Source organism: Xenopus tropicalis, chromosome 10 (genome assembly GCF_000004195.4).
Source record: "Xenopus tropicalis strain Nigerian chromosome 10, UCB_Xtro_10.0, whole genome shotgun sequence".
NCBI lineage: Eukaryota > Metazoa > Chordata > Amphibia > Anura > Pipidae > Xenopus > Xenopus tropicalis.
Genome location: NC_030686.2, coordinates 71,616 through 89,496, shown reverse-complemented (window position 1 = coordinate 89,496; position 17,881 = coordinate 71,616). Strand labels below are relative to the sequence as shown.

Genomic DNA, 17,881 nt, shown 5'->3' with positions numbered 1-17,881 from the left:
CAAAATGCATAACTTTGCACTTATCAACATTGAACCTCATTTCCCAGTTTGCTGCCCAGTTTCCCAGTCAAATCGCTCTGCAAAGCGGCAGCATCCTGCATGGAACTTATAGTTTTGCCCAATTTAGTGCCAATAGAAACAGTACTGTCTATGCCCCCCTCCAGGTCATTAATAAACAAGTTAAAAAGCAAAGGCCCAAGGACTGACCCCTGCGGTACCCACTAACCACACTGGTCCAATTAGAAAATGTTCCATTTCCCCCCACTCTGTGTAATCTATCCTTCAGCCAGTTCTCTATCCAATTACAGATATTATGTTCTAGGCCAATATTCCTTAATTTGATTATTAACCTTCTGTGAGGTACTGTATCAAACGCTTTAGCAAAGTCCAAGTAGATCCCATCCACTTTCATTCATCGAGGTTCCTACTCACCTCCTCATAAAAGGTGACTAAATTAGTCTGGCAAGATCTGTTACCCATAAACCCATGTGGCACAAACTCATAGTATTGTGAACTGCAATGTATTCAAGTACCCTTTCCCTTATTACCCCTTCCAAAAGCTTTCCTACTACTGATGTCAGACTAACAGGCATATAGTTATCAGGCTGAGAACGGGATCCCTTTTTAAATAACGGCACCACATTAGCAATCCGCCAGTCTCTCGGCACCATGCCAGACCTCAGGGAATCCTGGGAAATTAAGTGAAAAGGTTTGGCAATCACAGCGCTCAGCTCATTTAATACCCTGGGATGAATCCCATCCGGTCCTGGACCTTTGTTTACCTTTACATGTTCAAGTCTCATTTGCTGTGTAACAAAATTCAAAAACTTCCCTCTGCCATTTAACCTTTTATTCTTAAACCAACAAATGTATTTGTAGCTGTAATATTGGTGTGTAGGCGCCATCTCAGCGCATTGTGCCCGATTCTGAGCTTTCAGCCAGCGCTACACATTAGAACTGCTTTCAGCTAACCTATTGTTTCTCCTACTCCCATGTAATTGGAGGAGTCCTAATCCGGACTAGGATTTCTTACTATTGAGTGCTATTCTGATACCTACTGGGAGCTGCTATTATACTCCCTACCCATTGTCCTGCTGATCGGCTGCTGGGAGGGGGGGGGATATCAATCCAACTTGCAGCGCAGCAGTAAAATGTGACTGAAGTTTATCAGAGCACAGGTCACATGGCTGTGGCACCCTGGGAAATGAAGAATATGGCTAGCCCCATGGTAAAACATTACAATGCAGGATTCTGCTGGAAAAGCTGTGATGGGTTTGTAACAAACATGTTTCCCTTGACAGCCTTTCTTTACGTAACAACACAGCACTAATATTAGATGTTTGTCTTAAGGAACTGGGGTGGCACTCAATATACTGTAGATAGGGCCACTCAGCAGTGTCAAATGCCTTATCTCTGGTTGGTGCTGCAGAAATCTGGGATAGGTCAAATTTCTAGACAGGGTTAAGCTACAAGTCAATGGGACACAAACGCACCAGGCAAGGTTGCCCCCTGTCACCATTGCTCTTCACCCTTTTATCCTTTCATACAATGGATATATAAGGGATCCTATACTGAGAGTCCAAGAAACACTGCAGAGGTTTAACTCAAACTCAAAAGACAGTGCTGGGGGGCTGCAGGCTGAGACCCCCCCAGTGATGGAGAAGGAGGAGCCAGACAGAGCTCGTTAAGCAGTGGTCATTTATTTGTTATTCTTACATATGACACATTTTAAAAAGGGTGGGTTCCACTTTGTGGCCAGTCAGTGCATTTAGCAATTAATACCTTGGTTACTGTGAGAGAGAGAGAGAGAGACAGCTCGGGGGTCTCTGAGAGCGGGATTAGACTGTCGCTTTACACGTCACATCGGCTGACAAAAACATCCAACAAATGAAAATAAAGAAGCACAGTTACTAGAAAAGAAAGCACAGAACAATAAATAGATCTGATATATTATATCTATATATATATATATTTGTATGTCGCTGTCTTATCCGCTCCCGTGGGGCTGCTCTTGCCCTATAGGAAGCCAGTGTGGAGCAGCGCCTCCCCAGGAAGCCGAGGTCAAGTGCAGTGCGACACATTAGGTCACAGACACCGGGTTGGGGTAACACGGATGGGGGAGGAGTCAGAGTGGTACAAAAGATGCAGAGGAGGAGGTAGCCTGTGTCTCTTGTTCTGACCAGTAGAATCCGTCTCACAGTGGGGCAAGGGGACTGCAGGGGAATGTACAACCGGAATGGGGTTCTAGGGACGTGGGTGGGACGGCTGGAATGTTATGGACATGGGTGGGCTGGCCGGAATGCTATGGTCATGGGTGGGCCTGCTGGAATTGGCTTCTAGGAATGAATGGTAGGCCAGTCAACATAAGATTCTAGGGACATGGGTAGCTGGGCCCGAATGGGACTCTAGGGATGCGGGTGGCTGGGCCAGCCGGGGTGGGCTGGCTGGAATGGGATGCTAGGGACATGGTGGGATGGCTGGAATGGGATTCTATAGATGCGGTTGGGCCAACCGGATTGGGATTTTAGGGATGCGGTTGGGCCGACTGGAATGGGATTCTATTGATGAGGGTGGGCCGGCTGAAATGAGATTCTATGGATGCGAGTGAGCTGGCCGGAATGGGATTTTTTGGATGCGGGTGTGCTGGCTAGAATGGGATGCAACAAGGTACGTGGGTGGGCCGGCCGGAAAGGGATTTTATGGATGCGACTGGGCTGGCTGGAATGGGATGCAACAAGGGATGTGGGTGGGCCGGCCGGAAAGGGATTTTATGGATGCGAGTGGGCTGGCTAGAATGGGATGCAACAAGGGATGAGGGTGGGCCGGCCGGAAAGGGATTTTATGGATGCGAGTGGGCTGGCTAGAACGGGATGCAACAAGGGATGAGGGTGGGCCGGCCGGAAAGGGATTTTATGGATGCGGGGGGGCTGGCTGGAATAGGATGCAAAGGACATAGGTGGAACGGCCGGAATGGGATTCTAGGGTCATGGGTGAGCCCTGCTGGGTGCTGTACATTGGTTTTACCTGAGCTGTTGGAAACAATGGCAGGAAATAGGCGCTGTGGCGCAGAGAAGCCCCTCCCCCGGGTCTGTACATGTAAACACAAAGCAAATTGTCCAAAGCCCAGTTTACAAAGCAACCGATATCTATTCACACACAAAGCAATGAATTCTGGGGGGGGGGAAGGAAACACAAAGACAACAGACACCCCTTCTAACGGTATGTGGCCCACGTGAAATAGTACCCCCCATTCTATTTACACGTATGTGCTGTGCATCTCTCTCACCCCCAGGGAAAGGAATGGAAGCAAAGTGCTCAGTAAGGAGATTGTGTGAGACAGAGCCCCAGGCAATCAGATCGTACTCTGCTCTGTACATACTGCCAGCGAGACGGTGCCCCCAGGAAAGCCCCTCTAATAGGGCTCCCTGTCCCACATATCCATATTAGCGGAGAGGTGCCTGCGGCCCTTGGAGCCCTCATTTGGGGGGGAACATGCAGAATGGGACACAATGAAGAGGGTAATACAGAACATATTGTATAAAATGCATTATAAGTGCCTTGAGTCCCGCGGGAATGTCTATGGGCCACACAATGAAATGAAACGGACACACACACAGGGAGATTCATTGATTGAGAGCTGGTTGCGGGTGGAGCTAACACAAGCCAATGGGTGAGAATGGGATCTGCCTGAGTGGAGAGAAGCAAAAGATTCCGTTTGCCAATCTCTGTGCAAAACTGGGGAGAGGGGACCGAGCCGGAGAGTTGTAGATCAACAACATGTCTCTGGGGAGAGATTACCTGATAGGTGAGTTCTAGCAGCAATTAGCCAACATTAGTGTAGGGAATGTGGCCCCGGGGGCCCCCCAGCAGAACCTGAGCGCGGGTGGGACAAACGGACCCAGTGCTGGGATGGAATGAGAGAGCTCAGTGCTACACGGAACCAGTACAAACCCACATTCTGTACAAACAGAAAAATAAATTACTAAAAGGAGAAATTCTCTTCTCAATAAATAGGAGAGTGGTGCCACGGGCCAACAGTAGGGTGCATGTAAGGAGTAGTGCAGGCAGGGGCCCGAGGCTCCCCCGCTATGGGCAGCGGCCAGGGGGCACAGACCAGGGGGCCCCAGCCTTACAGCCACACATGGGGCCTGAGGTCAGGAAGGGGCGCCAGTCAGTTCTGCTGCAATATCAAGTTCTCCAGTTCATCGGCCGATCGCAAAAGGAACGCAGCGGATTCTCGGTATCCAGCAATCAGCTGACGCACGGCGCCGATCTCAGTCGGGCTGAGTTGGGTACATGGCGCGGCCCGGTTGGTACCAGAGGGGTGGGCACTGCCTGTAGCCAGGCCTTTCATACTGAGATCCGTGGGACCTGGGTACAGAAACTGGGTTAGAAGGTTACAGTGCATCCCAATGGGTCAGTACAGAACCGGGCTCGCAGTGCCATGGGCTCACAGTACAAGGCAGCACACAATTTGACCTAACCCCCACCCATAAAGCTGCCCACCAATGACAATGCTTCTGCACACGGTCTACTGAAGAGAGAAGCGAGCCCACACACAGCCCCACCCACCCTCTCCCAGTTACAATGTTACCCCCACAGGATGCCCCCCAGTTACAATGTTACCCCACACAGGATGCCCCCCAGTTACAATGTTACCCCACATAGGATGCCCCCCAGTTACAATGTTACCCCACACAGGATGCCCCCTAGTTACAATGTTACCCCCACAGGATGCCCCCCAGTTACAATGTTACCCCACACAGGATGCCCCCCCAGTTACAATGTTACCTCCACAGGATGCCCCCCAGTTACAATGTTACCCCACACAGGATGCCCCCCAGTTACGTTACCATTGCAGTGATTCCCAGTGGGCAGTGAGGCGGGGGCCGTTCCGTATCCCCGGTAGGAATAGTGGAGACTCCCATTCATGTACACGGGGTCCTGAGTGTAGGTGCCCGAGGGGAGCGAATAGGGGGACTGTGTCGTCCCAGTGGGTTTCTCCAGGGAAATGTCATCCTGTTGGAAGGAGGATGAGACAATTATTGCTTTATTTCTATTGGCCCAGGCCGCAGCACAGACCCCTCCTATCAGCAGCTTTATTTCTATTCGTCCAGGCAGCGGCACAAACCCCTCCTATCAGCAGTTTTATTCCTATTGGCCCTTCCTTATACAGCATGAAGCCCTGCCCCCCTCTTCCTGTTCAGCTCTCCTCATCTCTTCGACTACTTTGTAGTTGAAGAGGAGAGCCTTCTGTGCACGCTTCACACGGAGCAGATAAGAAGGAGCCAGTTTGTGCACAAGCAGCTTTTCTTTCTTTCTCCTATACTCGTTCCTGTCAGTCTGCCTGACTGCTCTGTTCCACTCACAGCACGCTCTCTAACTCTGCTGTCCGACTGCTCTGTTCGACTCCCAGCACGCTCTCTAACTCTGCTGCCCGACTGCTCTGTTCCACTCACAGCACGCTCTCTAACTCAGCTGCCTGACTGCTCTGTTCCACTCCAGCTCACAGCACGCTCTCTAACTCTGCTGCCTGACTGCTCTGTTCCACTCCAGTTCACAGCACGCTCTCTAACTCTGCTGCCTGACTGCTCTGTTCCACTCCAGCTCACAACACGCTCTCTAACTCTGCTGCCCGACTGCTCTGTTCCACTCACAGCATGCTCTCTAACTCTGCTGCCTGACTGCTCTGTTCCACTCCAGCTCACAGCACGCTCTCTAACTCTTCTGCCCGACTGATCTGTTCCACTCCCAGCACGCTCTCTAACTCTGCTGCCCGACTGCTCTGTTCCACTCCCAGCACGCTCTCTAACTCTGCTGCCCGACTGCTCTGTTCCACTCCCAGCATGCTCTCTAACTCTGCTGCCTGACTGCTCTGTTCCACTCACAGTACGCTCTCTAACTCTGCTGCCTGACTGCTCTGTTCCACTCCCAGCACGCTCTCTAACTCTGCTGCCCGACTGCTCTGTTCCACTCCCAGCACGCTCTCTAACTCTGCTGCCCGACTGCTCTGTTCCACTCACAGTACGCTCTCTAACTCTGCTGCCCGACTGCTCTGTTCCACTCACAGCACACTCTCTAACGCCGACACTCCAGGTCACAGCACGCTCTCTGACTCTGCTACTGGAATGAGGTTCCCAGCAATTATTTACTGAATAAAGCTTATTTTCCCAGTTTTTACATGTCTTTCTCCACTGTGCTTGTATTACACCTCCCAAAAGCTGATGTGGAAGTTATCCTTTATTTTACTGAGTGGGGCAAAATACTCTTAAAGCAGCTCCCAGTAGTAAGGCATGTGCCTGGCTTTGACCTGTAATGAGCTTATAGTTCATTCCTTATGAGCAGCATAGAGAATGGTGAGCAGAAGCAGCTGTGCTATACACAGTTAAAAGCTCTTTACAGTTCAAAGCCAGGCACAGCCCTAACTGCCACAGCTGTGTAACAAGGGTCACTTTATAGGAGGAAGGAAGGAACTGAGACACAGGGGAGGAGCCTGCCTAGTAACCGGCTTCCTCTTTCAGCCTGTGCAGGAAGAAAAGGAACAAATGATTTCAGAGCAGCATACTCTTCTCCTGCACAGTGTGCGCCCATATTACAGCACGAGTGCACACCTGGGAAGAGAATGGATACGCGCATCTGCTTGCTCCAGTGTACTGGGATGTATAGCAGCAGGTGGAGACTCCTGCTCCTCACTGGATGATTTTAAATATGGCACCTATGATAGGGAAAAGGAGGAAACGCGTGGAATATAAATAAACATGTAAGGTAGTGGATTGTCTCAGTTTAACCCATTGTGTGCTGTACTATAGGGGGATGTAGTAACGTTCACACGTTTCTTTATTTAAAGCTTTACATCTCCTTTAAGGGGGTGCTGCAGCCTCACTATTAACCTTTAAACAACAGGAATGGCCCTCGATATAGTATGTACCAGCCCTACAAAGAGCATCTCTCCACTCTCATAAGAAGTTTCTCAATACTTTCCCCTTCATCCCCTATAGTCTGAGGACCAGGATCTGCCAGAGGGCCACCTTTATGGATCAGTGGGACCCAACCCCTGCGGCGAGTTACCTGAGAAGCCTGATAAACCTCCAGTCTCATCCTTTTGGCTGCTTTCCGGGACTCACTCTCACAGGCAGCGGCCAGAATATTCTCAGCCATAGCGGAGGTCAGATGGGGGGGTGTAGGTCTGGCCTGTAGCAATACAAATGGGAGGAAATATGGCTATTAGCCCAAGGGAGGTGCCATAACCATGTGCCCATACAGCTGAATCTAAAAGAATTGCCCCAATGCCCTGTGGTGGCATCTGACTGTAGTAAGGCAATTTCTAGTGTCTATTTACTATACATGGGAGGGTAGGGGCCCCTTGTCCAGCACTGTATGTGCAGTAGGTTTGTCTGATTCTCTCCACCCCACCCCCCCTTCCAAGTGTGGAGTGAAACATTTGTACATTGGGATAAGCAGCTTAACCCACAGCCTCCCCCAACTCTACCCAGCATGCACTGCAACGTTATCTATCAGCCCTGCAGTCCTATAGGCTGGCCCCTACCAAGCATGCACTGCAACGTTATCAATCAGCCCTGCAATCCTATAGGTTGGCCCCTACCCAGCATGTAGGCAGTGAACCCCAACCAGTGGCTCCTGAGCAACATGTTGCTCACCAACTCCTTGGATGTTGCGCTCAGTGCCCCCAAACCAGGTAGTTATTTTTGAATTCCTGACTTGAGGGAAAGTTTTGGTTGAATAAAAACAAGATTTCCTACCAAATAAAGCCCCCTGTAAGCTGATAGTGTGCATAGAGGCTGCCTAATAGCCAATCTTGGCCCTTATGTGGCACCTCCATGGACTTTTATGATGCTTGTGTTGCTCTCCAAGTCTTTTTACATTTGACTGTGGCTCACGTGTAAAAAAAGGTTGGGGACCCCTGATGTAGGGCCACAGGCTTTTACTACAGGTCATATGTTTTCTAACCAGTTACCCACAGGGATCCCACCTATTGAGTGTGGCCTTACCATCTCCATGCCGTTCTTCTTCATACGCCGGCAGGATTTCAGGTAAGTTCGGATCCGCTTCCTGGCACGCTCCTGGAATTCTGGAAACTGGCGACTGCAGGACTCAATAATGGCCTGAATCTTCTCTTTTGGTTGCTTGGAAATTGGAACCATTCGGTCAAGATTTTCATCCACAAAGAGACGCACAAACATCTGTATTGAGACAGAGAGATTCTGTACAGTAAAAGGAGCAGTCACAATTTAAAAAGGTTAATAACAATAAGGGTTAATAACTGGTTTGTGTCACTCTCCTCTGCTTCCACTCGGCACAAGAACAGAAATTGGCCTCACTCACATTAAAAGCTTTTAGACGCTCGGGGTCCAGCCCTTCAGAGTCTGTGATACGATCGTTATCTTCATGATCATCATCATCATCATCCTCCCCTGCAGGGGTCCTACTAACACTCAGATCCTCTGCACAGCCACTCACTTCTGTCTTAACCGAGTCGTAACTTCCAGAGCTGTAAGGTGGTGACTGCAACCAGCAAAAGTGTGAGCTTCTGCCTACAAATACCCCAACCTTCCTCTGTAGCGCTGCCCCCATACCCCTTCCCTACTCTGCCCCTAATCTCTAAGGCCCCCCTACCCCTTCCTATTCCCAGTAGTGCTGCCCCTGTACCCCTTCCCTACCTTGACCCTAACCTCTGAGCCCCCCGTGTCCCTTCCTATTCCCTGTAGCATTGCCCCTAACCTCTGGGCCACCTGTATCCCTTCCTATTTCCTGTAGCATTGCCCCTAACCTCTGAGCCCCCCGTATCCCTTCCTATTCCCTATAGCATTGCCCCTAACCTCTAAGCCCCCTGTATCCCTTCCTATTCCCTATAGCATTGCCCCTAACCTCTAAGCCCCCTGTATCCATTCCTATTTCCTCTAGCGCCACCACTAACCTCTGAGCTCCCCGTACCTCTTCCTATTCCCTGTAGCATTGCCCCTAACCTCTGAGCCCCCCATAACACTTCCTACTTCCCTGTACCACTGCCACTAACCTCTGAGCCCCCCATACCCCTTCCTATTCCCTGTACCGCTGCCACTAACCTCTGAGCCCCCCATACCCCTTCCTATTCCCTGTACTGCTGCCACTAACGTCTGAGCCCCCCATACCTCTTCCTATTCCCTGTAGCGTTGCCCTTAACCTCTGAGCCCCCCATACCTCTTCCTATTCCCTGTACCGCTGCCACTAACCTCTGAGCCCCCCATACCTCTTCCTATTCCCTGTAGCGTTGCCCTTAACCTCTGAGCCCCCCATACCCCTTCCTATTCCCTGTAGCATTGCCCTTAACCTCTGAGCCCCCCCATACCCCTTCCTATTCCCTGTAGCATTGCCCTTAACCTCTGAACCCCCCATACCCCTTCCTACTTCCCTGTAGTGCCGTCACTAACCTCTGAGGTGGCTTTTAGGGTGTATTTGCCCCTGTTCCTTAAAGCGTCGTTGTCAGGTGTATATGGGGGGACACCCAGGGATGAACGCATTTTGTCGCTCAGATTCATGGGCTGATCTTCAGGAGTGGCACTGAGTTCCAGAAGGGAATTAGTGGAATTGCCATTAATGTCAGGCAGGGACCCATCCCGGGCAGCGTTGGACAGATTGGTGGGCGGATTCAGTATGGAGAATACGTTCCCATTACAGCTCTCTGAGGAGGAATCATCTGAATATGGAAAGAAGAGAATGAGGAACCTCACACACAAGCGGAACATTCTCTCACTAGGAATATTAGTGGCAAAGACACAACAAACCCCCATTTATCTGACCCTTTATTTGCATCTACAAATTTGAAGAAAAAAAAAAAAAAAAGAAAAGGAATGACTCCCTCCTTGATCCAAAAATGACAGCAATCAGTTCAGTGGTTCCAGAGCCGCAGTCACACAATCAGATCCAGTTTGGCGGAACAGCGGCGAGATCTGGGTGAATCCTGAACCAAACCCTGGATTTAGTGCCACTATACAGACATATAATGCCCCTTACCCTCATGTAACAATACCTATGGCATCAGCTACCCACAATATCTAACAACACAAACTCCGCCAGAGCTGGAGGTACTGCAAACTGAGGAGGCAGAGTCAAAGGATTTATGTAGCGATGGGGGCCCCTGGAGAGCTCTACATTTTCCTACCATGTATATAAATTGGGTACATCTCCCCCAGCAAAACTCCACCCATTGTATTGCATATATCACATGTTCCTATAACAAATAGCAGCTTTCACCCGGCCGCCATTTCCCTCTCACACATCTTCACTGACATATATATATATGCAAACAACACATCTGAGCTGTAAAGTTTATGTAGTGAAGAATGCAGGCTTACACAGGCAGAACTTACTTCCTGCTTGGATTGAGCACGGTTAAACCGAACTCAGGACAGGAGGTTGGGAGAGAAAACATGTTTCTCAGGCAGAGTTTATGGCTAGAGCCTTTATGGGAACTCTCGCTGGGGGGGGGCGCTGAAAGTAACCATGGAGTAACCATGAAGGAGAATTTCTTGCACCCAAGCATCTATAAATGGTAGTGGTCGAATGAAAGACCCTTGGGAAAGTGATAAAGAATTGAGAAACAACAGGAGATGTTACCCTTATGCTCTGGAAGGACCCATCTGATCTTGCAAAAGGAAGGACACTGGGGTCTATTTCTACTGCTTGAAAAGATACTTGGATGGATACGTGGAGACAAGGAGACAGGCCCTGAGACATTAGGGGTGACAGGCTCAATTAAAGAGAAACAGGAGGTGTCTGATTTCTGGTGGGTTTCCTCACTCCAGGGCTGTGGAGTCGGAGGAAATTTTGGGTACCTGGAGTCGGAGTCGGCAAAAAATTAACCGACTCCGACTCCTACTAAATTTAAATGGGAATAAAAAAAAAAAAATAAAGCAAGTTTAAATGTCCCAATTCACAAACAGTCATAATTAATTACTTCTCTGCTATAAGAATAAAGCCCAATGCACGCAGTGCATAAACGAACACGTTGAGTGACCACGAAGCATGCTTTTCATTGACTGTATGCTTCACTAAATACATTAGCATATTAAAAACAGAGGAGTCGGAGTCGTGGAGTCGGAAGTATCAGAAACTGAGGAGTCGGAGAATTTATCTACCGACTCCACAGCCCTGCCTCACTCAGAGATTTGCCCCTCCTCTGCAAGGGGATGTTGGAAGCCTTTGGTTTGCCAGATACCTCTGGTGGGGGGAAGGAATGCAAGAGAAGCTTGTCTAAGGATTCTGGGAGTCCGGCAAGCCCTAGTAAGGAGGAAAGAGAGACTGCAAGCTCACAGGACCAAGGGAGTTCATTGACAGGTGCAGAAGCATTGTGGGTGTCCAACCTGAGGAAGAGGGAACAGGGAGTGTAGAGAGGCTGAGAGTGCCCCGAGGGGAGCCTAGTGCAACAATGGTGCAAGAAAGGAGACCTGGGAAGCGGATGAAGTCTCGGCAGCTTCTGTCCTTTCCTTGTGGGATCAGCCATGGCACAGTGAGTGCAGCTGAGGTGTCCCCCCCCCCCCCCGCTTTGTTGCAGTGTGCGATTTGGCGCAGAGGAAGAGGAGACATTTTATTGGAGCCACAAAAAAAACCCCAGAGTGCTGACATTGAGAGAAGCAAGAGATGGGTGTGAGTCTCTTGTGCCCCTGCTCCCGCCACTTCTTGCAGCCACATGGCGCCAAAGCTTCCCTGATGTGCCCCTGTCCCTCTCCTGCTTGATTACCCCAGAGCAACAGCGTTCAGGCAGACTGGTAGTTGGGGGTGCTGGTGTAAGTGGTGGTAGAATAGGGTTGCGGTGCACAAACACCTCACCCCCAGAGCACAGTGGACTGAGCCAAAGCCCCTGCCCCAACTCACCCACCAGAGCACAGTGGACTGAGCCAAAGCCCCTGCCCCAATTCCCCCTCCCCAGAGCACAGTGGACTGAGCCAAAGCCCCTGCCCCAACTCCCCCCACAGAGCACAGTGGACTGAGTCAAAGCTCCTGCCCCAATTCCCCCTCCCCAGAGCACAGTGGACTGAGCCAAAGCCCCCGCCCCAACTCACCCCCCAGAGCACAGTGGACTAAGCCAAAGCTCCTGAGCTCTGAATGGGGATTCCTGCCCAGGCCCCTGTAGGAAGAGTGAAAGCAAAGTAATAACAGAAATAAAATGAATGAAAAGGAAATAAAACTCCCCCCAAGGAGCTGCATCCTCTTCCCATTAGGGCACTAAAAAAACTAGTGGGTAAGGGGGTGGAGCTTGCTGGGGGCTGTCCTTCCAGAAGTCATGTTAACCCTCCAGTGCCTGTGTCCCCCTGAGATGAAAGAAATTTTGTGCAACATGTAATGGGAGCATTAGTGGGAAGCCTGCCAGAAAGACAATGGCTGCTTAGGCATGGCCGGCTCTGAGACCCGACTCTGGAGCCCATACTGCCCCCTTGTGCCCTGGGCAGGGACTTGCATCCTACAGGCCCTACAACATGGAGCTGCTGCCACTCCCCTAACTGCCAGTTCTGCTCCAGGCCGACAGGACAAAAGGACCTTGGCTCAAACTCCACACAAACGTTCTTTGACCTAAAATCTATTTATTTTTTCCAGGCAAGAACCCAGCCCAGTACCCCCAAGCACTCCCTCCCAACACAGTAAGAACCACCCAACTTACCGTCTTCTGGACCAGCAAGGTTCTGAGGGCTCCGCATCTTGTCCTCCTCACTTGGGCTCCCACATTTATCTACCCATGTGGTGTCATTCATATCCACGACCCCCCCTACCGGCCTCTCATCCTGTAACAGAGGGGGCAGCACTTATTATTGCATGGAAACAGCAAGCAAGGGGTTAAATGTCACTAACACATGGCACCCAGTGCCTGCAGCATGGAAACAGCAAGCGTGGGGTTAAATGTCACTAACACACTACCACCCAGTGCCTGCAGCATGGAAACAGCAAGCGTGGGGTTAAATGTCACTAACCCACTGGCACCCAGTGCCTGCAGCATGGAAACAGCAAGTGCGGGGTTAAATGACCCTAACACTACCACCCAGTGCCTGCAGCATGGAAACAGCAAGCGTGGGGTTAAATGTCACTAACCCACTGGCACCCAGTGCCTGCAGCATGGAAACAGCAAGCGCAGGGTTAAACATCACTAACACACTGGCACCCAGTGCCTGCAGCATGGAAACAGCAAGCGCAGGGTTAAACATCACTAACACACTGGCACCCATTGCCTGCAGCATGGAAACAACCAACGCAGGGTTAAACGTCACTATTTCTCAGACTTTGTCCCTTTACAAGCAGCAATAAAGATAAAATATGCCCAGGAAGATTAAACTGTATCGACTCCCACAGGGCAAACCCCACGAACCCTATGTAATGTTCCCCCTAACCCCAAAGGCTTCCACTCTCCCCCACTAACCCCAAAGGCTTCCACTCTCCCCCACTAACCCCAAAGGCTTCCACTCTCCCCGACTAACCCCAAAGGCTTCCTAGGGCCCTACACACAGACAGAGAGAGACCGGGCCCTACACACAGACAGAGAGAGACGGGCCCTACACACAGACAGAGAGAGACCGGGCCCTACACACAGACAGAGAGAGACCGGGCCCTACACAAAGACAGAGAGAGACGGGCCCTACACAAAGACAGAGAGAGACGGGCCCTACACACAGACAGAGAGAGACGGGCCCTACACACAGACAGAGAGAGACGGGCCCTACACACAGACAGAGAGAGACCGGGCCCTACACACAGACAGAGAGAGACCGGGCCCTACACACAGACAGAGAGAGACCGGGCCCTACACACAGACAGAGAGAGACGGGCCCTACACACAGACAGAGAGAGACGGGCCCTACACACAGACAGAGAGAGACGGGCCCTACACACAGACAGAGAGAGACGGGCCCTACACACAGACAGAGAGAGACCGGGCCCTACACACAGACAGAGAGAGACCGGGCCCTACACACAGACAGAGAGAGACCGGGCCCTACACACAGACAGAGAGAGACCGGGCCCTACACACAGACAGAGAGAGACCGGGCCCTACACACAGACAGAGAGAGACCGGGCCCTACACACAGACAGACAGAGACGGGCCCTACACACACACAGACAGAGACGGGCCCTACACACAGACAGAGAGAGACCGGGCCCTACACACAGACAGAGAGAGACCGGGCCCTACACACAGACAGAGAGAGACGGGCCCTACACACAGACAGAGAGAGACCGGGCCCTACACACAGACAGAGAGAGACCGGGCCCTACACACAGACAGACAGAGACCGGGCCCTACACACAGACAGAGAGAGACCGGGCCCTACACACAGACAGACAGAGACGGGCCCTACACACACACAGACAGAGACGGGCCCTACACACAGACAGAGAGAGACCGGGCCCTACACACAGACAGAGAGAGACCGGGCCCTACACACAGACAGAGAGAGACCGGGCCCTACACACAGACAGAGACGGGCCCTACACACAGACAGAGACGGGCCCTACACAAAGACAGAGAGAGACGGGCCCTACACAAAGACAGAGAGAGACGGGCCCTACACAAAGACAGAGAGAGACGGGCCCTACACACAGACAGAGAGAGACGGGCCCTACACAAAGACAGAGAGAGACGGGCCCTACACACAGACAGAGAGAGACCGGGCCCTACACACAGACAGAGAGAGACCGGGCCCTACACACAGACAGAGAGAGACCGGGCCCTACACACAGACAGAGAGAGACCGGGCCCTACACACAGACAGAGAGAGACCGGGCCCTACACACAGACAGAGAGAGACCGGGCCCTACACACAGACAGAGAGAGACCGGGCCCTACACACAGACAGAGAGAGACCGGGCCCTACACACAGACAGAGAGAGACCGGGCCCTACACACAGACAGAGAGAGACCGGGCCCTACACACAGACAGAGAGAGACCGGGCCCTACACACAGACAGAGACGGGCCCTACACACAGACAGAGACGGGCCCTACACACAGACAGACAGACAGAGAGAGACGGGCCCTACACACAGACAGAGACGGGCCCTACACACAGACAGACAGAGACGGGCCCTACACACAGACAGAGAGAGACCGGGCCCTACACACAGACAGACAGAGACGGGCCCTACACACAGACAGACAGAGACGGGCCCTACACACAGACAGACAGAGACGGGCCCTACACACAGACAGACAGAGACGGGCCCTACACACAGACAGACAGAGACGGGCCCTACACACAGACAGACAGAGACGGGCCCTACACACAGACAGACAGAGACGGGCCCTACACACAGACAGAGACGGGCCCTACACACAGACAGAGACGGGCCCTACACACAGACAGAGAGAGACGAGCCCTACACACAGACAGAGAGAGACCGGGCCCTACACACAGACAGAGAGAGACCGGGCCCTACACACAGACAGAGAGAGACCGGGCCCTACACACAGACAGAGAGAGACCGGGCCCTACACACAGACAGAGAGAGACCGGGCCCTACACACAGACAGAGAGAGACCGGGCCCTACACACAGACAGAGAGAGACCGGGCCCTACACACAGACAGAGAGAGACCGGGCCCTACACACAGACAGAGAGAGACGGGCCCTACACACAGACAGAGAGAGACGGGCCCTACACACAGACAGAGACGGGCCCTACACACAGAGAGACAGAGACGAAGAAGACAAAGGTTGGGCAGACAGATAGGGCCCCACAGCGCTACACACTGTGACACAGGGGCCCCATTCACACTCTTCAATCCGGCGCCGTTGCTATTCACTCCCCGTAACCCCCAAATCCCCACTCATTACCCCCGCTGCCCCGCCCAACCCCGGGCATCACCTGACACCGGATCCGGCCGCTGGGCTCCAACTGACAGCTGGGCTGGGCCCTGTGACGTCACCCGAGAGGAGCGGAGTCTGCGCAGCAAACCGTCCGGCCGCATTACGTCGCAGCACCATGTGACCTGCTGAATTTACTTACAGAGAATGGCAATTTGTTTTACCCGGAAATAAGCCTGCACTACAAAGTCATTTCCGCTTGTAGCCAAGGCAGGTGTAACGCTACCGGGAAATAGGCGGCCCAGCTGCATGTGTTTCCCCTCCCTCTCCTTCTAAGAAGGGTTAATGAGAATGATGTGCTCAGAACTAAGGGGTTAAAGGGTCGCCCTTTTCCGTTGTAAATATTCGGGCCAGTACTGAGGGGGGCGGGGCCGTCAGGGGCGGATTAGTGGCCTAAAGAGGCGGAGCCATTATGCGCTGGAGAGCGGGCATAGAGAAGATGGCTGAGTGGGACTATGGACAATGAGTCCGGGCTGGGGGTGGGGGCAATGGTGGGACTGTAGAGGAATTAGCAGTACCGCTATAGCTGTATCGCCATCCTGACTAGGCGGGGCATACGGCCTGGTAGGCGGGGCCAATGCTGTGCTGGTCCCTCCCAAGGTTTTGTTTTTGTTTTTTTTTTGCTGGGGACCCTGCCATATAGCGGTCTAATAGTGGGAACCTATATAGAAATGTGTGTAATCGCCCTTCATCCTGACTAGGAGTGTCGCTAATGCTGAAACCAGAGATAAGGGAGGCTGGTGCTGAGGAGGCATGACCTGCCATTCCCACCTCCACCCACAAACCCTCCGCAGGGACCCCCCACCCAGAAACCCTCCGCAGGGACCCCCCAAAACAAAAATCCTCCAGAGGGACCCCCACCCACCCAGAAACCCTCTGAAAGAAGCTGAAGAACCACAAAATGTCCCACAAGCAGCTCTCCCCACTTTTGGGGTCACAGTGCATAGATATACATGGGGGGGGGGGGGTAAGAAAGGGCATCAGGGTAAGACTACAGTTCCCCCATAAGCACCAGGCAAGGAGCTACATATAGTGGTGCCAAAGTTATGGTTTGGGGCCCGGCCAGCACTCCAGCATAGAATCCAATAGAAATTCTTTATTGTACCAGAGACACTTTAACAATAAAGTGAGACCCCCATAGGAGCTCAACCCAAAGGGATCCATGTAAATTGACACTGACCCTTAACATTCAAGTAAATCTAGTGAAAAACAGAAATGGAGCCTTGTGTAAGGGGCAAAGGCCGGATATAGATCCTATTGTGATGCTGTGGGGGAAATGGAATGGGCTGGGCATGCAAGAACCCATTCGCATGGGGGCCTGGAAAACTCTCTTCCAGCTGATGCCTCAGACTGACAGACAGGGGGCCAATAGGGGCACTAGAGCCACTTAGTTTTGACATACAAGAAATGACATATCTGCTGAATAAATAACTGCAAAGTTAATGTTTCCTCACTTTCTGCTTAGTTTTATATTTACTTACAGTTTGTATAACGATTACCTGGGTGCCTAGCTAGGCAGTACTGTGTAGCGTTACCCTGTATCCCAGCACATCTTGCCCCCTGGGTACCTACCTAGGCAGTACTGTGTAGCGTTACCCTATATCCCAGCACACCTTGCCCCCTGGGTACCTAGCTAGGCAGTACTGTGTAGCATTACCCTGTATCCCAGCACACCTTGCCCCCTGGGAGCCTAGCTAGGCAGTACTGTGTAGCATTACCCTGTATCCCAGCACACCTTGCCCCCTGGGTACCTAGCTAGGCAGTACTGTGTAGCATTACCCTGTATCCCAGCACACCTTGCCCCCTGGGTACCTAGCTAGGCAGTACCGTGAAGCATTACCCTGTATCCCAGCACACCTTGCCCCCTGGGTACCTAGCTAGGCAGTACTGTGTAGCATTACCCTATATCCCAGCACATCTTGCCCCCTGGGAGCCTAGCTAGGCAGTACTGTGTAGCATTACCCTGTATCCCAGCACACCTTGCCCCCTGGGTACCTAGCTAGGCAGTACTGTGTAGCATTACCCTGTATCCCAG

General features: G+C 51.9%; 1 protein-coding gene across 1 annotated transcript; it reads right to left on the bottom strand.

Moving 5' to 3' along the window:
- Positions 1 to 1,681: 1,681 nt before the first annotated feature.
- nol4l (nucleolar protein 4-like) lies at positions 1,682 to 16,205 on the bottom strand. The gene is made up of 8 exons (XM_002939654.5): positions 15,848 to 16,205; positions 12,656 to 12,776; positions 9,429 to 9,694; positions 8,344 to 8,523; positions 8,010 to 8,201; positions 7,069 to 7,191; positions 4,854 to 5,019; positions 1,682 to 4,371 (listed from the first exon to the last, which is right to left on the bottom strand). The coding sequence occupies exons 2-8, from the start codon at positions 12,744 to 12,746 to the stop codon at positions 4,172 to 4,174; spliced, it is 1,218 nt and encodes a 405-aa protein (XP_002939700.1). The 5' UTR covers positions 12,747 to 12,776; positions 15,848 to 16,205; the 3' UTR covers positions 1,682 to 4,171.
- Between the last annotated feature and the right edge of the window lie 1,676 nt (positions 16,206 to 17,881).